Here is a 25579-nt window from a genome sequence, read left to right on the forward strand (position 1 = left end):
AAACCCACTAGTACTGCCACCATATGACAGAAAAAAAAAGCTTATCCAAAAATATTAAATCAAGGCCATGGGTAAGGTATGTAATAATACTTGCAGATATTGTATTTCTTACCTCACATTCTGTGGATAACTGAAATCCTAAAAAAATAAAAGTATTATATTGAAGGGCATTATGAGTTTCTCCAATCACTTCTTTGCCTTCTTCCTAACTGGAATGTGATCCATAGTGTAGGTTATTTGGATAGTGGTGAGAATTTAGCGATTCCTCAACACGTGTTCTCTTCCTATAGTCAATAGTTTATATTTCCTGTTTGACAGAAGTCTCTTATCCATTGTGCTTCGTTTTCTGTGCCATGCTAAGCCAATGATTCATATTTTCTTTGTATATCTTCTTCATAATATAATAACTTTTTTTGGTATACATATATATTCATATTCCTGCCACCAGCACAGCAGCCTCCATTAGTACATATCCGACAGCAATAAACCCATGTTAATGTAGAGAATTAATGTAAAGCAGTCTTTCTTGTTTCTGTTTTTCTTTTAATATCGACATCCATAATTCAAAAATGACGAAGTTCAGATGATCAGATCTGAAAGTTGTATCTTTCCCATGACAAGAGGTGAGTCCAGAATTAATTTAAAAACTAACATAATAAACTCCTGAAAAATGTACCCGAACTTGAAGTTGTCATCCAATCAATTTTGTCTTTGATCTCTAATGGAAATGGCTCACCGTTTATGTCGTAATTAAACACGTGATAAAGGTGCACTTCTTCACAGAAGCATTTTACTACCTGCTTAGCAGGAAACAAAGGTATATCCATACGATCTGAACTAGTAGAAGGTTTTTATGCAAAGTTTGTGAATGTTTTTTGTTTTTAAATTGTCCCAAAAATCTATAGCACACAGATTGCTGCAAAATCCAGCACAGCACCTCTCCAGTGGAAGTCAATAAAAATATTTGTATTTTTGGCCTTTATGAATAATACATATCTGGTCTTTTGTGCATCAGTTACCATTTAATCAATTCTCTGCAGACGTGGCTTCATAGTCCCGTACAAGCTAAAAGAAAAAAATGTGTTAGGTATGGAAAGTTATGAATTAGGCACTCAAAACAACTTAAAACGATATAGCCAGACACTTAACTGCATCATCATTTTTATCATAAAGTATCATACAGTTCATAAGATTTGTGTTTAACCCCTTAGTTACATAGCATACTTTTTCTGTGTGGTACTTTTTCATAACACTATTGCCCAGGACCGGACTTCCCATAAGGCTGTAGAGGTCACGGCCATGGGGAGAGGAGAAGCAGAGGGGAAGCCTGCCTAATCCTGTATCATCGGTGGTACAGCAGGAGTGCTCAGGTAAGAAGGAGGATTGCTCTTTCCCCTTTTTGCCAGGCCCACATGGCGGCAGGTTCTCTCCCCTAAAGGAAGGGCCGTAGAGCGCATGGAGATGCTATTAACATCATAACCCTGTGCACTCGGCTATCTGTGGGGGAGAAAAGAGTAATGCTAGCCCTGGGGCTCATTGGTTTTCTAAGTTACGAATGACTCATGGATTTTGTACTATGCAATAAAATGCCTTTTCTCATAAGCCAAGACTTCTAATGGGTAATAATGGTTGACGAGAAAGCAGACAACTATGGATCAGAGTACAAAGTTGATGCAGTCCCTGGTAGCTTCATTTTCTGTTAGCTTAAGAGAGGAGGATGGAAAGGTACTCCAAGCATAAACACGATAATACTCTTTCTTTTGCCATATTTTAACATTTAATTGAACTGAAACATTAATGCAGTAGACATATAGTTAAATAGTAAATACATTGTTAAACGCATTCCTAGGAGTTTCTGTCTGCTGTATACAACAGCTTTGAAACACAACTCAGGAAGAGGAGCAAAGCCAGTGAACCACTCGTGGACAGCTGTTCATTGTTAATGCAACTCATCAGCTTGAGGTTGGTTACTGGCTTGCGATTGAGGCTTGGCATTTAAACATAGAATTTGAATACATGTTGCTGCTTTTAACAGAGAGCTTAATGGTCTTAAAGCTACATTTTTGGGCTTAGAGGTCCAGTTCACACATTGAGATTCACATGATTGATTTATTTATTTATGGCTACCAAGCAACCAGACACATTTGCATGGTGGAACATTCAAACCCTGAGACAGCAAGAGACTGGTAATGTATGCCACACTTGACATTCACAGTTTATGAAAAAAAATGATGGGTATCTTTTATTTTTTTGAATTAAATTATACACATGGCTGATTCTTATCTGTCATTAAATTCCATCTGTGACCATATACAAACTCCTTTTTTTTTTCCCTTGGTAAGACGTTATCACATTGCCTCTGTAGGACTGAAGTAATGATACACACTAAAACTTACCTTCTATATTGTGCAGAGGGTCTATGACCAAAGTATAAAAGCTAAAGAGAAAAATAAAAACAAAAATAAAAACTAAAAGAGAAAAAAAAATGTTAGTTATTTTGAAACAGGTCTTCAAATGTAACAACATTTAATAACATGTGTAACCAGAATAATTTTACTATAAATTATATATATATATATAGTAAAGTTATACATATACATATATGTACACACACACACACACACACACACACACACATAGATAGATAAACAGACAGATTCATACATTCTTGCAAGGTTTGGTTTCCTTGAAACATGGTATTTACACAGTGAGCACAGGCAGTATATTTACTGGCATGCTAAATAAAAAAATTAAAAAAAATTAAAAAAATAAACATCATCATTTGAAAACATAGATTTTAGAATCCAACATTCATTGTCTCTTAAACATATAAAGCAATGTATCTACGAAATCATTGCTGTGACTCAATGGGTGCCAGTGTCCTCAGACTATAATTGGTTTCCAAGGGAGGATAGATTGCCAGTGTCCTCAGACTATCATTGGTTTCCAAGGGTGGATAGATTTGCACATGATCATGCAGATGTGCGTTTTACATATTATCAATGCACCAGCACAGATGTGAGTTATGGGCTATTGGGGAGGAAGCACCTCTAGTGACTGTCGGGAATACAACATTTAGATTTACTGGTCTGGGTGCCTACAACAAAAAAATCCGGTAGGCACTGGATTGGTACATTTGTATATAATTAATCATTGGCAAATTGTACTGTAATTATATGAACAGCATGCTTGTTTAAACATTATAGTAATGCAACACTATCTCTGTGCAAAGCTTGCACAGCTGTCCTTTTCCTGATAGGGACCCACAGATCAGTAAGGTCAGAAGCAAGCAGATTGTTATCAGTTGAATTCTAGAAGGGATCCAGTGTACATCTTTAGCCAGGATTTCCATAAATCTAGAACCCCCCACCTTGGGTATCATAGAAACAAATTATTAAATTTGTGCTTACTATTTAGAGCTGGCTTCCCCAAACTCCGGCCCTCCAGATGTTGCTGAACTACAACTCCCATGAGTCTATCAATGAAATAGATAGGGTGAGAATCATGGGAGTTGTAGTTCAGCAACATCTGGAGGGCCGGAGTTTGGGGAAGACTGGTTTAGAGACTATCACGAGCTGAAGTGTCACCAGATTAATAGGACCTGTGTTGATCTCAGTACCCGGTCTCAATAAATCATTTTTCAGTTAGACGGTTTGTGATCTCGACTGGCAGAGTGACAGCAGGTGGCTTATTTACATAGAATTGTTCAGTTACACAGTATCCATACAAAATAAGTCTTACCTTCTCTTCTAACTCTTTAATCTGCCTCTTCTGAAATTCAATTTTTTCTTCTAACTCTTTTACCCTCTGTAAAGAAAGAAAAAAGAATAACTGAAAAAGAGTGCCTTTACTCTCTCGTCAAATGCAGAGTTAAACAATCTTACAGCATGAGTATGAAAAGAGGGGTTATAGGTGGAGGTTACTTGATGAGAGAAGCAGAGACTATCAATTTTCATCAATGAAAATATTTGGAAAATACCAGGAAGTTTCAATATTAGTAGGTTGACAATAATGGTCAGCATTAATAGGTACATTTAGGGCAATGCAAGTAAATGGATTGTTCCCAAGTTCCCCACAGAGGTAAAAGAACAGACTGACCAGGGGTACCCAACCTTTTAATACCTACCACCCATTTTTGTTGATGGTAACATGTGTGTGTGAAGGGTGGTGTGTGTGTGTGAGTGAAGGGTGCCATGTGTGTGAAAGGTGCCGTATGTGAGGGTGGCAGTATGTGTGTGTGAGGGGGCAGTGTGTGTGTGTGTGTGGGGGGTGCAGTGTGTGTGAGAGAGGTTCAGTGTGTGAGAGAGGTGCAGTGTGTGAGAGAGGTGCAGTGTGTGAGAGAGGTGCAGTGTGTGAGAGAGGTGCAGTGTGTGAGAGAGGTGCAGTGTGTGAGAGGGGTGCACTGTGTGAGAGGGGTGCACTGTGTGAGAGGGGTGCACTGTGTGAGAGGGGTGCACTGTGTGAGAGGGGTGCACTGTGTGAGAGGGGTGCACTGTGTGAGAGGGGTGCACTGTGTGTGAGGGGTGCACTGTGTGTGAGAGGTGCACTGTGTGTGTAAGGGATGGAGTGTGTGTGATGGGTGCAGTGTGAGTAGGGGTGCAGTGTGAGTAGGGGGTGCAGTGTGTGTCAGGGGGGCAATGTATGTGTGAGGGGGCAGTCTCTGTGTGTGTGAGAGTGTAGGATGTGTGAGGGGGCAATGTGTGTGTGAGAGGGGCAGTGTGTGTGTAAGGGGTGTAGTGTATGTGTATGTGCTGTGTGCAGCTGTGAAGGCAGATCCCCCTGCTTTCTTCTTACCTGTAACCATGGAGGGGTGACATAATGCTGCAAGCTGTGGTTATCTAGTGGTGGCATGTTCACTTTAGCCCGCAGCTCCTCCGGCTGCAGGCTGACTCTCCTGTCCTCCTGCGAGCATAGCACTGTATTGGAGCGTTGCAATGTTAACATGCAGAAAGGCTCTGACCCGCCTGCTCGTAGGAGACCCTTCCCACCCTCTGCTGGAACTAAGTGCCAGCGGGCAGGTGAGGGAGATCTTTGAGCTCCTCAACAGCCCGAGAGGGATTACAGCAAGGTTGGCTATGCAGGGGCCGGCAGGGGAGATGAAATTATCTCCCCTGACTGCCTTGGTCTATGGACACCGCGGCCCACCGGGCATTTTCTGCAAAACCCACCACCCACCCAAAAACCCAAACTGCCCACTAGTGTTTTTGTTTTTTTTACGGCGGTAGGGACCAGGTTGACTACCCATGAACTACAGGTACAAAGAGAAAATCTGTGACAAAGTGCTATAGAAAGAATAATCACAATACAAAAGCAAACTAAATGGTCTTGCGTAATTTTCACGTTTCAAGTTTGCCTATAATAATGTATACTTATGGAACTATGTGCTGGCAATGGGCTGAACCTTTACATTTAAATGAACTGTCAACCAAGAGTAGCTGTTAGCGAGTACATTTTAAACTATCTCAGACCACAGTCAGATATGAAACCGTACAGAAACATATGGGCTTTGGAAATACATTTTGGAATTAACATTTGTTGTTGTTTTTAAAACTTGGTCTCCATTCCAATTTGATAGGTTTCATTAGTGGTGATACAGAACATTTTTGTGAGTGTGCAATACAGTGTAACAAAAACATAGAAGCACATAAAAAATAAAAAAAAAATGTAAACCAGAGTTCCTAAAAAGTAATAGGTCACAACAAATGGTCTTCCTGATGAGACACCATCGTTACATCGTTATGGTTACTTGGTAGAGGCTCATTCATAGTTTTACACTATTATCAGAGATAGATGATTGTTGTCAGAGGGAAACATTTCTAATCCTTCAGTTTTAAACTTGCCAAACCAAAACTTAGCTTTGACCATTAAAAGCATGCATTGATACAAGACATCGCTATGAGAAGATGCTGATTGCACAGACCAGTGATTTCCCGAGCGTGCACAATAAGCTCCCAATGCTCCCCTATTGATTGATAAACTCAGCCAATGAGGCAGGGCTATCACATAGAGAGTGGCATGCTGTGGGCTAAAAGCCAAGTAAAAAGTCTTATTTTTTAATTTAGGGTGGGCCCAGGAGTCTAAACTGTCATTGCAACACTATAGCATAAGGAATACATGTTTGCATTCCAAACGCTAGTGTTCTTTAAACAATACAAACAGTTTGTCACCTGCTAAGGCTTCAGTTGCATTGTGAAATGCATAGGTCATCTTACATCAATTTCTGTTCGAAGAGTAAGATTCAGCAATTCAGTAATGAAATGGCAGCTTTAGCAGAATAAGCGCTCTAGCATTCTTGACAATATTGATCAGAAAAAAGGAAGCATAAAGTGGGAGATACGTGTCCATCCATCTACTGAATTGCATAGCTGTCTTAGCGCAGGTATCTTTAGAACTTGGCAGATTTTTTTATATGCGATGGTTATAGTCTATTGTCAATGAGTAACTTCATGGCCATGCTTCCTGGAATTTGGATCATTAGACACAGAGAAATGAAAATCTAAATCCTATCATATAGTCTTTTGGAATGTTCAGGGTTGAAACTATTCCGTACAGTTGTCATTTACCTGTTGAGCATGTTGAATGATTTCCATTCTCTCACGCAATATCTGAGCATCTCTTTCTCGAAGCTCGCTCATCACCTGTCGTTTCCACTGGTCCACTGCACACTTCAACTTTTCCCTTTCATCTTCTGAAAGGATCTGAGACATCTTAGCCCCAGCCTCCTGTTGCAAGGCGTCATATAACATAGCCTCCAGTTCCAATATATGCTTCATAAAAGTAAAGCTATGTTAGTTTTCTGCATCTGATTTAATATTTAATTCAACACATGAATGTCAAGAACACAAACTTTAATAGTGAACTAAATGAAGTTTGCTTAATATATCTTACATGTGGATTCGTTGATTCCACGATCAAACTTAAATGAACTTAAACTAAATTGTGCCCTTAATCAATTTTCATTGCATGCTCCAATTTTTGGTGCTCTGATATGCAAAGCTAATGCCCTTACATAGGAAAGAGGGAAATAAAAGTGCACTGTACAATAAAAAAATGACAATGTATAACAATTATGTACAGTGCAAATAAGTAGTGTAAACCTATACACAGTATAGCAAGTTATAGTATACAAGGTACCTAGTTAGAATAAAAGGGAGGGGGGCATGAATCAAGTTTGCACCGGGGCCCCATGGATTGTGTGTACGTCACTGCTTGCGTGGTTTCTGGTTTCCCAGAAGACTCCCTGTTCCCTATGTGTTCCTGGTTCCTGACTCCTGGCCTTGTTCCTGACTCTGCTGCTCTCCGTTCTCCTGATTCTGACTCGTCTGACTACCCACTCTGGTGCCTGATCCCTGCTGGCCTCCTGGACTTTGCTTTTGGTTATTTCTTTATTTGCTATTTATAATAAAGGTGTTTTGCATCTAAGTTCTGTCTCTGTCTGGTTCCTGGTCCCCAACACCTTGTCTGACAGTAACGGTCCCCAACACCTTGTCTGACAGTAACTGTCCCCCTTTAAACACATTAACATGAAAAGTAAAAAATATAATTCTAGGCGAGGTTAATTAGCTAGTGGGCTATGTAATGCACCGACACAAATGTCTTCAGTAATGCTCAAAAATCTAAATGTACGAAAACTCATTAAGGATTTTTTTTCTTTTTACTGAAACATTGAAAGAAAACATTATCCAAAAGTGTGTTACCTTATGAGCCTGATCCAAAGATTTTTTCCGGAAATCCAACTCATCATCTAAATATCCTTTCTGCCTCGTGAACAGGTCCTATTAAAATAAAAAGATGCAATATTATTTTTCATGCCACATTCACTGGTCTCTATTTTTTATTGTGTGCTTTTTGGATCTTACTTTCTCATTCTCAATGTCAATCATCTTTTGCTGTAGAGCGGATTCAGTCACCTCTATTTGCTGAAGCCACTATATAAAAAAAGAGCAGCTTATTAATTATATTACAGAATTTTTAATGAGAGTTTTTTTCTTCCAACCACAAATACACAAAAGTTTTTTTTAGCACTCCCCTTGATACTCCTACCAAAGTCTAGATGCTTTGATCTATGATTGGGGTACAACTAGAACCAATGATTTGATTGCCTCCCACTGCTAGCTTCTATGGCGAAAAAACTATTTGTAAAAAGTCACGTCTTTTTATAAAGAGGCCAATAGTATAGAATAATCATCCTATTGAAAATGTTTCTAATTAAAAAATATTCACACAACATTTCAAGTTAATATTGTAATTTATTTTCACTATGTTTTAAGAAACAAGAGCGTGTTGCTTTGTGTATTATGCATAGTAAATGTCAGATATGTGTAGCTACAAAGAAGATTGGAGAGAAGCGGCATTTTTAGACCGAAGTAGATGGAAACACAGTCGATCGCAAAACATTACAAATTGTCATTCATCCACAATTCCCAGGTAAGTCATTAAACCCCAAAGAAAACTGCTGGGTTGTCAACATCCTCCTTTTGTTAACCATTTTGATCTAATTTTGTTTACACACGCACAAAATGACTGCAGTTAAATTTTGCACCATTAAAACCATGTTACAGAAGGATGCCACAGTATTTAACAATACACGGTAACAATACTTCTTACATATAATAAGTGAAAACACAGGTTTGGACAGTAGATGGAGCTATTGTAAACTTTACAGTTAATGTAGTTTTCAATATTGGTTGATCTCTGGCAGGCTTGCCTAACCTATTAACTACAAACCAGCACTATTAGTCTTTTTAACCAGCCTTCATATATGATGTTCACAGTAAAAAATAAAAAATAAAAAAAAATCTCCAGGCAGTCAGGGTGTTCAAACCACAAGCAGGTTAATTGCATCAAAAGGGACAAAGTGGCAACGTTACGATCATAAAAGAAAATGATACACAGGTAAAAATATGGTTGTAGACCTTGTTTTTTTTATTTTTGCATATCATCCATTTTGTAATAACATTAGACAAAGGTTTGCAGTAAAGAACAGAAGGACAATATTTGCGATATGTATGTGATTTGTAATGTAAGGACAATATTTGCGATATGCATGTGGTTTGTAATGTAAGGACAATATTTGCGATATGCATGTGGTTTGTAATGTAAGGACAATATTTGCGATATGCATGTGGTTTGTAATGTAAGGACAATATTTGCGATATGCATGTGGTTTGTAATGTAAGGACAATATTTGCGATATGCATGTGGTTTGTAATGTAAGGACAATATTTGAGATATGCATGTGGTTTGTAATGTAAGGACAATAGTTGCGATATGCATGTGGTTTGTAATGTAAGGACAATAGTTGCGATATGCATGTGGTTTGTAATGTAAGGACAATAGTTGCGATATGCATGTGGTTTGTAATGTAAGGACAATATTTGGGATATGCATGTGGTTTGTAATGTAAGGACAATATTTGGGATATGCATGTGGTTTGTAATGTAAGGACAATATTTGCGATATGCATGTGGTTTGTAATGTAAGGACAATATTTGCGATATGTATGTGGTTTGTAATGTAAGGACAATATTTGCGATATGCATGTGGTTTGTAATGTAAGGACAATATTTGAGATATGCATGTGGTTTGTAATGTAAGGACAATAGTTGCGATATGCATGTGGTTTGTAATGTAAGGACAATATTTGCGATATGCATGTGGTTTGTAATTTAAGGACAATATTTGAGATATGCATGTGGTTTGTAATGTAAGGACAATATTTGGGATATGCATGTGGTTTGTAATGTAAGGACAATATTTGCGATATGCATGTGGTTTGTAATGTAAGGACAATAGTTGCGATATGCATGTGGTTTGTAATGTAAGGACAATATTTGCGATATGCATGTGGTTTGTAATGTAAGGACAATAGTTGCGATATGCATGTGGTTTGTAATGTAAGGACAATATTTGCGATATGCATGTGGTTTGTAATGTAAGGACAATATTTGGGATATGCATGTGGTTTGTAATGTAAGGACAATATTTGCGATATGCATGTGGTTTGTAATGTAAGGACAATATTTGCAATATGCATGTGGTTTGTAATGTAAGGACAATATTTGCGATATGCATGTGGTTTGTAATGTAAGGACAATATTTGGGATATGCATGTGGTTTGTAATGTAAGGACAATATTTGGGATATGCATGTGGTTTGTAATGTAAGGACAATATTTGGGATATGCATGTGGTTTGTAATGTAAGGACAATATTTGGGATATGCATGTGGTTTGTAATGTAAGGACAATATTTGCGATATGCATGTGGTTTGTAATGTAAGGACAATATTTGGGATATGCATGTGGTTTGTAATGTAAGGACAATATTTGCGATATGCATGTGGTTTGTAATGTAAGGACAATATTTGCGATATGCATGTGGTTTGTAATGTAAGGACAATATTTGGGATATGCATGTGGTTTGTAATGTAAGGACAATATTTGCGATATGTATGTGGTTTGTAATGTAAGGACAATATTTGCGATATGCATGTGGTTTGTAATGTAAGGACAATATTTGGGATATGCATGTGGTTTGTAATGTAAGGACAATATTTGGGATATGCATGTGGTTTGTAATGTAAGGACAATATTTGCGATATGCATGTGGTTTGTAATGTAAGGACAATATTTGGGATAAGGTTATGTGTCTGAATAATGTAGCCACCTGATAATCATGATATAGAACACTTGCCACTAAATAACTGCAAAGAATACATACCTATATGGAAGTGTACCGGTGTGTATTATCACCATCTCATTACTATGATAAATCATAAAACCGCTTCTATGCCGCTCTCCTTACAAGCCTTTCAAGTATGAACAACAATTCTGAACAAAGTACATTAATTGGCTATGTAATTTGGCATATAATTATAGTATATATAGATGTAAACCATATAATAATTAAACAATATCTGCCCTATGCATTTCCCCATTTTTGCTTCAGGAACAAAATTACCTTAATGTATAAAAATAATAATAATAATGTTAGTTTGTCACACAAAGTGACAACTAGCTTGCCAGAAAAGAGCCTAAGGTTATTCAGTATGCAAAAAAAAAAAAATACATATGCAAGTCAAACTGGTTAAATTGTTACCTTTTCAGCCAAATTTAGGACTGTTCTTGCTTGTATAACAACCACTTGTTCGTCATTTGCCAAACTCTACATCCAAAAGTACATGCAAGAGGTCAGTTCAATCATTTCGAATGGTTTACAGTTATTACTGGCTCATATGAAATAATAAATGCAAGCACATTAAAAGCATGTTTTGTACGCATATTTTCCATTTCAGTTAACTCAGTAATGGTATTAATTTATCCAAATACCCATCAAGTTTTTGAGCTAATATAATAAGAAGAACCTAAAACAGATTTTCCATTTGAGTGGTATGTGTTTGAACAAAGCTTTAACATAGTTTACTTGCCTTGCCTTGCTCAGCACTCGTGAACTCAAACGATAAAAAGTGGCAAATGAACATTTTATTTAAACTGCATTTGTTTAAAAGGACAATATAGGCATCTAGGCCACTGCAGCTTATTGAAGTGGTCTGGGTACAGTGTCCCTGCCCCCCTTAGTCCTACAATGTAAATCATGACGGTTTTGTAGAAACTGCGATGATTACATGGCAGGACTAAGACTTCCTCTAGTAGCTGTCAATGAGAAAGCCACTGGAGGTGCTTCCTGGTGGCTAACCTAACTGATGCGGAACGTCCTCATGCTCTGCATGAGGATGTTCAGCGTCAGTAAAATCTCCATAGGAAAGCATTGAATCAATGCTTTCTTCTGGGGAGGGTCTAATGTGTGCGCGGAGCTTGCAGCACATGCGCATTAGGTCCCCCCCACCGGACGACGTCTGAGGAGGTGGAGTACAAATCTAGTGCCAAGGAAGATCGACGCTGGAATCAGGTCAGTAAACAAAGTTTTTTACATGCTGAGAAGGATGCATGAATGAGGGGGAGGCAAAGGGGACTACATTGTAAGGAATACATGTTTGCATTCCTTACACACAATAGAATCCCTTCAACCTTTGCTACTTGTTCAAACTGGAAACAAAGGTAAAACCCATCAAACATAAAAATTATGATCTTTTCCAATGTTTGGAGAAGGGAAACAAATATTTTTGCAAAACTATAATAAAAAAATAAAAATAAAAACAATTGTGTTTAGCCTTTGCACTCAAAAAGCCAAAAACAAAAAGTAAGAAAATCGTATCCCTGATTCAGCTTCAGTGTAGAAGAATGAATGAATAGTGGAAGGAACCAAGGAAAACATTTCTAATAGAAAGAGCCAGATGGAATAATATTTTGTAAACCAAAAAATATTCTGTTAAGCAGAAGGTCAGTGTGGGAGCATAATGATGTATTTAGGAAGAAGATACAACTGAGGCAGATGGTAAAATGTCAAGAAGATGAACTTTAGTATGTTACTGGCCACTGTTTAAAGAAAGCCAATCTGCCCCATACACCTGTTTAGCCGATGGGTTCCGTGCATGCAGCACATGTGGCAACAGCAAAAGGGACAAATGACACAACGAAACATGCACAATTTAGAAAATGAACATACACTTACGGCGTTATCCCCTAGGATGTCTAATTTTTTCATCAGCTCAGAAACAATGATATCCTAGAAACGCAAACAGAGAAAGAAAGAAGATTGAGCCTTGATAGAAGCCGTGATATTCGTAGGACACTCCAACAAGACATAGAAGAAGACTTACTGTAACACCTTCAGCTTCGCAATATACTTGCAGAGGACTTTTTCCTTCTGGAAAGGGAATATGGTGAAATGTGATGGCAGGTGATCTCCTTTCCCGCTCCTAAAGATGGAAAAATACAGTCTGAATAACAGAGAAAGATACAAATAAATGTTTTTACATTTCATAGCCATTCTTAACCATTAGAGGGGCATTATAGGCACCCAGACCACATCAGCTCATTCAAGTGGTTTGGGTGCTCTGTCCTAGGTCCCCTAATTCTGCAAAGGCAATTAATGCGATTATTAATAGACTGCAATAATTAGCTTTAAGGGTTACCTCCACCTCTAGACAGCCACTAGAGGGACTTCTCTGAGTCACTATGCATGAGGACATCCAGAGTCACCCAAAATCTGTGGGAACGTATTATACGTCATTAGGTATGTTATAAGTCATAAGGCCAGTGCCGCGCATGCGGTTAGGTCTCCCACGCCGGATGACCTCAGCGGAGGAGAAGCGTCGAAGGACATTGGCGCTGGACCCAGGTAAGTGACAGAAGAGATTTTTAACACCTACTGTACCATGTGGGGGAGGGGCACACTAGGTTGTTATAGTGCCAGTAAAACAACTTTGCTTTCCTGGCACTGTAGTTTCCCTTTAAGAATTTAAAAACCCACCAAAAATGTTAAATTATTACAGCAGATTCATACACCATACGATAATGCGTCTTTATATTTTAAACAAATTGAGATTTGTTTTTATTGTCGTCTACAATGCAATCAAAGCATAGGACATCTCAAAGTAATGTTTAATAGCTGGAATAACAACTAAGCCTGATTAATGAGTTCTCGTTTCCACCAAAACCCACCAAGCATTTTATCAGCTAAGAAAGTATTTGTATTCCAAATCAAATAACACCTTGCATGTTTGTTTAAAAAAAAAAAAAAATGGAAAAAAAGAAAAGACATCAACACTGAAATAGGAACGCAAACTAGTGTTTACGATTAGTGTAGGAAGTTCTCTATAATCTTAGTTTGGGTGCTTACTTCAAGCTCAAGAATTCGAAATTCCAGTAGTTCATTCTGGTCTTTCACATCCTGTACATCATGCCGTAGCTTTGCTTCATCCGTCTCCATCTGTTTAATCTGACAAGGAGAAAACATCATTTACATTTCCTTTTTACCCCTAAAAATCAAAGAACAATAACTTACATTTACATAATGTTTATGATTTCCCTGTTCCGAAAATACTTTAAATCCATCTTAAAACAACTGAAAGATTAGCTCAGTAACTTAGCTCAGTAACCCAAAGTGTTAATGACTGCACACACCAGAATACCATCTACGGCCAGTAAAGTTCTCTATTTCCTGAACTCATAGCGCTTCCAAATGCTGTGCTAGTCTCCATCCAACCATCTAACCACCTAATCATCTAATCATCTAAATGTCTATGTAGTCACTCATGGTATGTAGATAACCTATAATCACTACGCTTTGACACTAGAGAAGGGTCTTGTGAACCTAAAGCCGTAAACTTGTATATTTGTCAATAATCTGTCAATTGATCAGTATGAAAAATAAAAACATATAAAAGATTTAATCTAACAGCAAGAGGGTTTTCATTCTCCAAAGTTAGTTTTATTGATTTGCAAATCACCAGCACAGAAACATACCTTTACACTTTACCTTTATGTAGGAGTGGTAGGATCATTTGTTTTCTATTAAATAGACACCCTCTAAGTAATGAATTTATGGTTTTTTTTTTTTAATACTTCCACAATGACCATAAAAGGCCACTATGATTTGACTGGGGCTCTGTCAAGGGTAATTAACTTGTCACTTGCTTGTTGTGTTACCATACAATGAATTTAAAAAATACACATTTTTTATTTTTTTTTTAAATAATTTTTTTATAGCTGTCATTTGCAGTATGACAGAGACTGAATGGAAATAGGACAATGTCTCATAGATCTGTAAATCATTTAACATATGTCTCTAAACTGTTAAAAGAAATTAAGTTGCAAGGGATGTATCACTCATGGATCTGTCTAAGTCAGTGGTCTAAAAGGACACCAAGTAAAAATATTAAAGTTAAAGGGACACGCAAAACCTGAAAGCATTTTAGGTTGCTGAAAAGCTTTGAGTTTGAAGAGTGTGCACTCTTTCAACAGAAACCGACACTTTTATAAATTAATCTGGTTACACCCTCCCCCCTTTGGCTTTCAAGCAGACAGGTTCTGTTACTTCCTGGTTTGTTTGGGTCAGTGGAGCTAAACTCAAAAGGCAGCAATTGCACAGAGCACCTGACTTGCAAAGACTTCTCATTGAGCTGCACTGGGAAGTCTCTGATTGGACAGCCGCAGAAAGTCTGGGCGGGATTAGAAAGGCAGAACTGGCAACGACTGCAGACAAAACCCAATGAAAAAAAGGAATAATTAAAGGCATGCAAGTTTTCGTTTAGTTTATTTGTACTAAACAGTGATTTTTATTTATTTTGTATTTGGGCTATGAAGTGTCCCTTTAAGGAATAACCAACAGATATTTGATCATAAATATAAAAGGAGAGCAAATGGTTTTCGATTGCATATTAGTAGTGACACAAACACTCATTTAAGAAGATCATCACGTGTCTACGATGAGTAAAACAGTTACTGTAACGCAATTCTTTAACAGACAGTATATTAACAAAAAAGTCATTTAACGCAAGTGGTTTAGGCCGTTTAAGATAGATAGACAGACAGACCTATACAAAAGCGCTACGGAATATATTGTAAAGCGCTACGGAATCTGTTGGCGCTATATAAATGGCAATAATAATAATAAGAAGAAATATGATTAGGAGGTTATTGCTAGAAACATGACCAGCATAATGTGATAATGTCTTACCTTTTCTACAAATTCCTGATTTCTTTTGTACAATGCCTGTTTTTCCTCAATCCATTTCATGTCCTTAAAAACAAAATGTAATATCTGTAGATATTTCTTGTTTGTTTCCGCTCATTTAGCAGATACGTAATTGCTTACTGTTCCTCAACAGGGATCTAGTGCAGAGTCCGCAGTTTAGTTAAACAGCATTTATTAGCCCAATTTGCCTTTGAAATGCCTAAAAGTGGTTCTAGGTAGGGTTGGAAGTGAATAAACAGCAAGTCTTTTATCCAGAATATACTTGTTTTGTGTTTGCATTTTCAAAGACAATCAGAGAATATTTGTAATGATAAATGCTATTTCCATTTCCATGCCACAGTCCATTAAATAGTGTTAGTCTATGATGAATAGCTCACAGATTTTCTTGGAAAATGTCTTATTTTAGACACCATTGCGAATGATGAATTTTTGATACAAAAAAATATTATAAAATGTAATAAAACTGCATCATAAAAAAAAAAAAATGAACTTTGAGTTCCGTAGCTCTCTTTCATATAGATCAGGCAGAATTGTTTGTATTCGTTAATACATTTTCTATCAAATAAAAATAATATCACAATATTTGACTAATGATATATTGATACTTGTACATCATAAAGTATATTAAATGGTATTGATACCTTTAACAACCTTGGGATGCTTTTAAATGGTTTCAGGTAACTGTTACTAACAAGTTGCCAATCGGAACGTTGCTATATAATGTTAGTAACTACAGTAAGTTTACAGGCTACAAATGTTCACTGGTAATTGGTGGCCGATGGACATAGTAAAATCTCCCAAAGAGCTTATTAGGAGCTTATAAGCGTTATAAATAAATGAGGTAGAGGCAAACTGTCTGCCTACACAAATTTCAATATGGACAAAAAAGTCTCCACTGTTCAGCAATATCCCCATACTGTAGTTCCAACAGTGTATAACAGGCAAACAGGAAAAAAGATAGGAGTCGTGCGCAACTTGAATTTGCAGTGCACCCCTTGGTGCTACACCTTTAATTTCAGAAGGACAAAGTAAAACAAACGTTTCGGGCAATAGCCCTTTATCAGTGCTAATATCCTTATTGACATTTGCATTAATAAAGGGCTATTGCCCGAAACGTTTGTTTTACTTTGTCCTTTTGAAATTAAAGGTGTAGCACCAGGGGGTGCACTGCAAATTCAAGTTTATCCCAATGTACAGCGCTACGGAATGTGATGGCGCTATATAAATAATAAAATAATAATAAGTGCTGTTTACTACCTGTTTTTATTCACGCTATACAGTGAAAGTAACAAAAAAAATTACACCTGCCACATCTAGGTATAATGATAAAAACACACACATACAACTGAAAACTAATTAATCTTTATAGAAATGGTAACACATGTTATTATTACAAATATTTTATTATTATTTATACAGCACCAGCAAATTCCATAGCGCTGTACAATGGGAACTGCCAAGTGTCCAGAAGCATCAGATAATAAACAAAAAGTTTCCCACAATGCATCAGCAATTTTTTTTGTATGTAGCGCACACAATAGTAAATATGAAAGATAATCTTTATTTTATGTGACGAAGTAAAAGTTGCAAAATAAACAAAGTTGTAATATGTAAATGTGTTTACCTCTATTGAGCAGAAAGCATGAAGTCGTTAAACGTTTAGATATCTTACCTGGCCCTGCTCAGACATTGCTTTTTCCAGATCCTCTATTCTTGTTTGATATCTATTTATATCTGCTTGCAGCTGTTCCCGAGTCTGTACATCACACAAAATACATCAAAAGTTTTTAATACTCTATGAAACCGACAAGAAGAATTGTTTGAATATCAGTCCAACAGTTTGCTGTAAGATTAAATGACATTGTATGTACTTAAAATTTTTAATCCTCAGATCATAGGATCAGGGTAAAAACTGAAAGAATGAAAAATTAGCTATTTAAAGGAACACTTTATAATACATACATACATACATACATACATATATATATATATTATTTTATTTTTTATTAGCCATATTAATGCAGTAGACAAGATTCCAAAATACCAGAGTATTGCTGCAGTAAAGAATGATATATTTTTTTTATTGGACTAACATTATATTTAAAAGACTAGATTTCAAGTTTTCCTCTCTTCCTCAGGAGTAAAGTATTGCTTCAGAATACAGATTAAAGGGCACTGTAGTATATGACACTAGAGTTCTAAAACCCTTACCTCTTGTTAGAAAGGTGATTTACTCACCTTTTTCCAGTGTCACGTAGGGCTCCTCGCATTTGGCCCCAGCCCCAATCCGCCTCCTTGGCTGACATCATCAGATTTGATTATTTCAGCCAAATCACAATGCTTTTCTAATGATCTCTGCCAAGGATGCAATGCGGGGGGCAGAGTTAAATGCCACCCTGCTCAATCAGCATCTCCACATAGAGATGCATTGAATCAATGCATCTCTGTGGGGAAAATTCAGCGTCTCCATGTAGAGCGTCAGTGCAGCACTGCCCCAGGAAGCACCTCTAGCAGCCATCTGAGGAGAGGCCAGTGGAGATATCCCTAGGCTGCAATGTAAACACTGCATTATTTCTGAATGTTTTTCTATTATTGTTATGTTTTGGAAAGAAAATGCTGTTAAAAAACAAAACAAAAAAAAAAACACAACAATCTTTTAGATATACTCCTAAGGAAACCATACAAACAACATGGCATTGCACGTCTTCTTTGGGGATATCTGACATTTTCTGGCTTGCAATACTCTACATCCTCCTCTTCTTCGTCAGCATAGACTTCATCATCAGTGATGTTCAATGACCTATCAGATGCATTGCATAATATACAAGAGATATATATATATATATATATATATATATATATATATATATATATATATATACACACACACACCTTAACTTCTCGCTCTGCATCAAGCGTTCCACCAACTTGTTCTTGTAGGAGTGCATAGGCACGTTGTAAAGCTTGGTACTCCATGGTCAGCTGGCGAAATCTCAGCTCAGTCTCTTCTTTGGCCATACCCTGTCACATAAGCAACACATTGCGAGTGGTGCATGATTTCAATACATTCTGTCAAGGTATGTAACATTTTATGATCTACGAATTGCTTGTTAAAGACTGGTGGTATGTTTGCAGTCTTTACGAGTTAAGATACCCCTTCTAAACTTGGCCACATATTGTAAAGGAAAGCACTGCTTATGATCCCCAAATAAGTGCAGCTGCACTTAAGTCCTTTCAACATAATTAAGGCCAGTCTGTAGCCACTGAGATGGTCTGACGGAAAAAAACAGGTTCCTTTTGCATTTGGGCTTTACAGCAGACTTAAGATTTATAGTCTCTCAGCTTTGGCTTTAAGCCCTTTTAGACAACTTCAGAAGCCAAGTCCATCACAAGATAAAATCCAACCCCAGCAAATAAGGTTCTTCTAAAGCTAGACTGATGTACATAACAACATAGGATCTTCATGAGAAAGGGATTGCGATGGTGTAGAACATCATTAGTTATAAAATAATTAATGGGTGTTTGCCACATCTTGTTAATGTGGCACAAGTTAAAGCAAACCCCTTTTCGCAGTGCCGAATTTTCTATTAGACGGAGTAGGCATCTCCCCACAGTTACGATATGGAAGCATGTTTTCAGCAGTTATAATGTGCCTTTTTGGAGCTCATGTGAGCTGGTAGTGAGAGATAACTATTAGGACCTCTGTAGTCCAGTCAGCCTCATGTACTCGGTAGCAGAGCTTCAGGTACAGTTATAGAGGATGTAAAACTCAGTGTTGTCCCATCTCCTCCAGGATTTATGTGTGAGGCTGGACAGGAAGTGGAAGGAATAATTTCTCATCTGGCCACTAACAGCCTCTCACACAGGAAATGCCTTGCAGGAGGAGCAGGTACAGCAATGAGTGATGAACACTGTATAACAGCTCATACAGACCTACTATTCATCTTAGGAGGGCGACTGGACTCTAGAAGACATAGAAATGAGTATTTTTTGTAAATAACACTTAAATCTCCACATGCCATTAACACCCTTACCTAACCCTAAATTGAACCCCTCCCAAAACCTAAACAAACAAACATTTTTCTTCATTCCAAATATAAGTACTCAAAGTCTAAACCTGAAAAGGGGCATTTTGCCTCAACCCTAACTCCTCTTAAAAACTAAACAACTGATGTGGGGGGTAGGGGGTACCTTATAATTCTGTGCCTATAGGCACCTGCCATGTAAACCCAGCCCTGACTGTATGGGAGCATAGTTTGGTTGGAAAAGGTAATATTTAAATTGTACCTCTTCTACATCCTCATCTGGAGTGCAAGGTGTGCGATCTGTGCGATCAGTTTGGTATGAAATAGACGAACCATCTGAATCCAGGGAAGCTTCTTCATCATATCCAAAAAATGTCTCCACAACAGGCTGGTAATAGTGGAAATGATATGGATGCTTTAGGATTTCAGGGCCATAAGAGAATCAGTAATGTTTAACATTTTATAATTGTATGTGCTTGACTCAATCAGCTACAAAAGAAATCAAGAATAATACGTAAAAAAAAAAAAAAAAGACAGAAGTCTGTTCACACATAAGAATAAGTAGCATAATAAACTTCTTATAAGGCTTCTGACATCAGGATGAGTGAGAATATTCAATTATGCAATTTATTTGCTCAATAAAATGTCCAACGAAAAAAAAAGTAAAATTTTCTATAACAAGAACAAGGGATGGCAAATGACAGGAGTATAAAGATGTGCTACACTGATTTTACTACATAGGAGGGGTTTCCATCAGCATTTTACTTGCCATAATGGCTAATGAGTATATTTTGCTCTGTTTCGTTAAGCTTTATTTATTTGGTTTTAGTTTGCCATTGTGCTGTATGATATATGTAAAGACTGTTAAGCCTGTAGCTGTGGGAGAGGTTTATTCACCCTATAAATATCTGTACCTGCATCGGAGGAAGTGATGTCCTTGTATAGGAGCAGCGATTTAAGTCATTAACACAGTACCGAACGGCAACTTGTGGGGGCTGGAGGGTGATAATATGTCCCCTCCTTTAATTTAATAGCCCCCTCTTGTGGGGCACTTGGATGGATACTATGTGTCCCCCCCAGTTTATTATTTAATTAGGGGCCCCACCATGGGAGGAATACTAAGTCCGCCTTTACTGGATTAGCGACTGAGCAGCAAAAGCGTTAATGGAATTTTTGCAGAACTAAAAGTGGTATAATTGCACCTGTTTTATTCTCATTTCTCACATTATAAGATTGTGTCTAGTACAGATAACCCTAGCACGGAATAGCAGGAAAATATTGTACAATCAAGTGTTTTACAACTACAAATGTTCCATCTAGTTTTATCTATTTGATGCAAAATTATTAGTAAATAACGGATTGATTGTATGCTTGTTATTTGTTCCAAGAGTTATATACGTATATAATGAATAAGTGAGTGCGCGAGAACGTATGTGTGTATGTGTGCACGTGTCCAAAAATGTAAAATATATAGAAAAATCTCATTATAAAGTACTTTGCACTGTAAATATAAAACAGCATTCACTAACAAAAATATGATCGAGCCATATAGACGTTCGTAGATTAGTGCCAAAATAATAAGTAAGAGTCTTACTGTAAATGACAAGGAGGCATTATGGTAACAGCTGCTGCTTCTACCGACTTAGAAATGGAAGAAATATTTTTTCTTGAAACAGTTTGTTCGGAACACGAAGCATACACATTTGAAAGTGGAAAATATTTTACCTTTGGGAGCTTTGTCATTTTTTTCCTTTGCTTTCTAAACCTTAAAAGCTTTTCTCGATCCTGCATAAAAAAAAAAAAAAAAAAAAGTTAAATACATGGTGAAATTATTTTTTTTTTTTTTCTTTTCAAAAACATTCCTGGCAGCTACGAGAGTGCATTCAAAGGCATCATATTCAATTTCCAGCTTGCCAAAAAAAATATTGGAATAAATTTGTTGTGCTGGGAGAAATGCTTTTTTTCACAGTAATTTCTCTTACTGTATCTGGGACAAGACATTATGTGTTTTGGTTTCACAGGGGTTAAAGGAAGCATTCTGTGATCATCTAGTACCTACTCAATAAAATGGATGGGGTTAGTCTGCATGTGCAGTACATATACCATTTACGCTCTGCACATGTGTGAGTACCTCCTGCTGGTATTTGTAGGAAGCACTGCGTATCTATGCACGTAAGATGCTATGCGCCCCTGCGCAGTGATTACCCCAGTCGAAACGCAAGGATCATCATAAGGAAACAACAAGTCACTTTCTAGTAGGTAGGTGGTACTCAATCACAAACATGATTTGCAAAATGAAGACATTTGTATATATTCTTTCTATCTTAGCAGCTATTTTGTTTTTTAGGATATATATATTTTTAATGCATTAGCTACACACAGTTTTATGAAAAAAAGGTTTAGGACACCTCATGTGAAGTGTATTTTAATAATATAAAAATAGTGTATATAACTGCAGATAAAGATTTTCTGTAGCAGTTATAGATATATATATAGAATTCTGCCATCACACACCAAGTAGTTATTGGTAAAGGGTTGAAAGAGACTCCTAAAATGAGATGTGGGGCTTGAGAATCAAAGGCATTACAGCAAGGTTTATAATGTGCTAATGTGCCTTAATATTGACCCATACTGTGCAGGATATCTATTTGTTTTGTATTTCACTAATTTGTATTAAAAAGACTTTGAACGTATCTATAACTATATATGAATGATTTTTTATTTAAAGGAATACTATAGGATCAGAAACACAAATGTGTATTCCTGACCTTATAGTGTTAACCCCCCCCTAAAAGGTAATAAAACTTACCTTATTTCCAGTGTCACGCAGGTCTGGCAGACCCCTGATCCACCTCCTTGCTGACATCATCTGAATTTATGATTTCAGCCATTCCAATGGGGAAAACAGTGGATTGTCTGAAATTGGAAAGGAAGCGGGACAGGGACAGGGCCAAACACCAGCTTGGCCAATCAGCACCTGCTCATAGATATGCATTGAATCAATGCGTCTCTATGAGAAAAATTCAGCTGAATAGCAGTGCAGCACACTGTGCAGCACTGCCCCTGGAAGCACCTCCAGTGGCCATCTGAGGAGTGGCCACTGAAGGTGTCCCTAGGGGGCAATGTAAACACTGCCTTTACTCTGAACAAAGATTTTCTATTTTATTGCATAATGCTGTACATTGGTCTTATGTTATATACGCAGATTTTATACTTGGCTTCTGGTGTAATCAAGCAGCTGTAATCAACAGTTTTTTTTTAATTAAATATATGGCCACAAAACAACGTGTAAATTGTGTCAAAGGAAATACACTTATTTTGAGCTTCACTTGGGCAAAGTGACACTACGGTCTTGATTCAATAAGCTTTCCAAATGATTCTATAAGGATAGAAAAACAAAAACAAAAAAAGTTCCAAATAATTTATCTACAGATGTCACCAGTAAAGTCTATGGGAATTTTTGTTAATAATCATTTTAAAAGTTTCTCTAATATCATTGAATTATTTGGAAAGCTTATTAAATTGATGCCTATATTAGCAAGTTCTTTTATTCTCAGGTAGGATGGTATTTGGTTAGCGAATTGGGTAATGTAGGATCTCTGATAAGTCCTCACACAGAGTTCAGGTGTGAAAGTGGTGTGGAGGAGGACATCAGGCTAGTTTATCCAGATTTAGACAGACTTATCAGCTCTACTTTGTATAGACATGATGTGAGAAACTTGCAAGTTACCTGTGTTACTGTAGACAGACTACTAGAAATAACCACTTAGCCTCCCTTTCCCCTTATGTCCATCTGTGAAATCTGCACTGATGTTCTTGGGGGAAGTCTACAGTGTGTATCTTTATTTAGACAATTTGTTTCTATTCCCCATTTATTAGACTCATATAGATAATGTGTAGTCATTTACCAGACTATAGGTAATGTATCCCAGCTGTAAGTCAGAGGCTACAGAAAACCGGTAAGATGGTATGATAGTGGGAGACTCTTTTTACACACAATTTTCCTACTTAGGTGTCCTAAGGGGTTTTACTTACATCCTTTTGAATCCTATCCTGAAATATAAGATTAATGAGTGATTTTTAAAAATATTTATTTATGTACTCTTTTTGACTGGGCAGTACACCCACAATAATCATGATTACTTTTTTTTTTTTTTTTTTTTTTTTTTTAAATCAGGGGACCTTCTAGACTTTCTCCTTTATTGTGGATGTGCTTTTAATCTAAGTTAGAGTTATTATGTCCTTTAATTGGTGGAGTCCCTGTACTATGACCTGCCCCGCATCTTTGTAGATAGCGGTAAGTATTTTTTTTTCTGTTAAAGAAAGCATTTGCATGCATTACATTTGCATGATCCTCAACCTGTGTGTGTTCTCATATATTTTATTCATCTATTTAAGAAATATAATATAGAATTTTATTGTAAGTAGTCACCTCATTCTACAATGATTTAACTTCTTATCTGGGTTTCACCTGGCCCCACCTCCCACCTCTCAGCCCCAGTACTTCTTACAGAATGAAAGAGAGTAAACCCCAGTGGTGCATGGCTTAGCTCGTTGGCTGCGAGCAATCAGTTGGCGCCAAAAAGTTGTCATGTTTGGGACTTAACTCAGTAAAACCAACATAAGTGTCTGCTTAGGCGCTTACATTAGCTCTCCATCATCAGTAGTGAAGATGAGGAACCCAAAGGTAAGAAGTCAAACTGTTCTAAACAGTATAAATATTTACAGTTAGGGATGCCAAAACATTTCTGACACCATAACCACTAAATAACTATGTATAGAGGGTTTCTTTCATATATGTCATGTGTTCATTTTGTAAAAAGTATTGTGGTTTTGTGTGACATTGTTGTGGTGGTGTGGGTAACTTTCTTTCTTTTCATAGCTATCTCTTACATGTCTGCACACCTCAGTCTTCAGATTTGTGTATGAGCCTTAGACATTTTCTTAGTTTTTCCTAACCCAGTCCTCAACACCCCAATGGTCCACGGTTTTCCATTATCTCCATTGGAACAGAATTGGGAAAATCCTTAGTCCTGGGCTCATATCATATTACTCTAGAGCTCTCTCTAAAACCTCACTTGCCTCTTCCAAAAAGAAACAAACAGTGTTTTGTGAGATTTGCCAGTTTACAACGATGTCTATGCTAATTCTGAAATAGTTTCCTACAACTGGAAAAAAGTACGTTATAAACTCATCAAATTCCATTGCATATGTTTTATTTGTTTTTTGTACATTTTACACCCTTCATTATGTAGGCGTGCGTCACTTAACTAGCAATTATTAGCACAGTGTATATGGGTTATCTTGAAATTACCTGTGAGGCACATATAAATCTCACCTGGAAATTGACAGCATAGTCAGGAGATCAGTTTACTTTCTCGATAGTAAAAGAGTTACCTTTTTTTAAATAGTGGTAAACGTAATGTTAAAATGCTTGTGGGTTTTTCTTAAATGCATAATTGTGAAGAAAGATGTATAGCTGACGTTTCTTGCTAAAAACAAACCTAATGATTTAAATTATTTTCACAACTACCCAAAAGTCAACTCTATCCAGTTAACTGTGAAGTAAAGGTTGGCAAAGGATCATGGGAGTTGTGTTTCTGCAAAATCTCGACGTTTTTTTTGCCACCACGATGTAAAACATACAAATACCCTCTGTTCTCTGCCTTGCTGTCCATATGTGACTACATTTCCATCTAACAAAGTTAAGTAATACCGAATGTGTATTTTAATGTATATATGTTTATTTTTTTTTTATATTTAGGCACGACGCATTAATCTGAAAGATTACTTACAATTACACTCTTGACATAACCAGCCGTTTCCAGAGTCTGTGAAAATAAAATTTGGAATGTTTATATGAAGTTCTAATACAATGACATAATATAATTTTCTAACAGATACTTCTTATATTTTTTATTATCCATATTCTCTATGATAAAGTGCACATCAACA

The 25579-nt window shown here is 37.0% G+C and overlaps 1 protein-coding gene across 1 annotated transcript in view; it reads right to left on the bottom strand.

Moving 5' to 3' along the window:
• Window positions 1-979: 979 nt before the first annotated feature.
• JAKMIP3 (Janus kinase and microtubule interacting protein 3) overlaps window positions 980-25579 on the bottom strand; it is a 126818-nt gene continuing 102218 nt past the window's right edge. The window contains exons 8-23 of the mRNA XM_063434585.1: window positions 25420-25455; window positions 21350-21409; window positions 19887-20012; window positions 18492-18620; window positions 17272-17355; window positions 15582-15644; window positions 13743-13841; window positions 12721-12819; window positions 12573-12626; window positions 11100-11165; window positions 7860-7928; window positions 7698-7775; window positions 6564-6767; window positions 3742-3807; window positions 2397-2468; window positions 980-1065 (exon numbers count right to left, since the gene is read on the bottom strand). Of these exons, the coding sequence (XP_063290655.1) occupies window positions 2418-2468; window positions 3742-3807; window positions 6564-6767; window positions 7698-7775; window positions 7860-7928; window positions 11100-11165; window positions 12573-12626; window positions 12721-12819; window positions 13743-13841; window positions 15582-15644; window positions 17272-17355; window positions 18492-18620; window positions 19887-20012; window positions 21350-21409; window positions 25420-25455 (1284 nt within the window). The 3' untranslated portion in view covers window positions 980-1065; window positions 2397-2417. The remainder of the gene's footprint in view (window positions 1066-2396; window positions 2469-3741; window positions 3808-6563; window positions 6768-7697; window positions 7776-7859; window positions 7929-11099; window positions 11166-12572; window positions 12627-12720; window positions 12820-13742; window positions 13842-15581; window positions 15645-17271; window positions 17356-18491; window positions 18621-19886; window positions 20013-21349; window positions 21410-25419; window positions 25456-25579) is intronic.

The sequence above is a fragment of the Pelobates fuscus genome, chromosome 10, assembly GCF_036172605.1.
Source record: "Pelobates fuscus isolate aPelFus1 chromosome 10, aPelFus1.pri, whole genome shotgun sequence".
Lineage (NCBI taxonomy): Eukaryota > Metazoa > Chordata > Amphibia > Anura > Pelobatidae > Pelobates > Pelobates fuscus.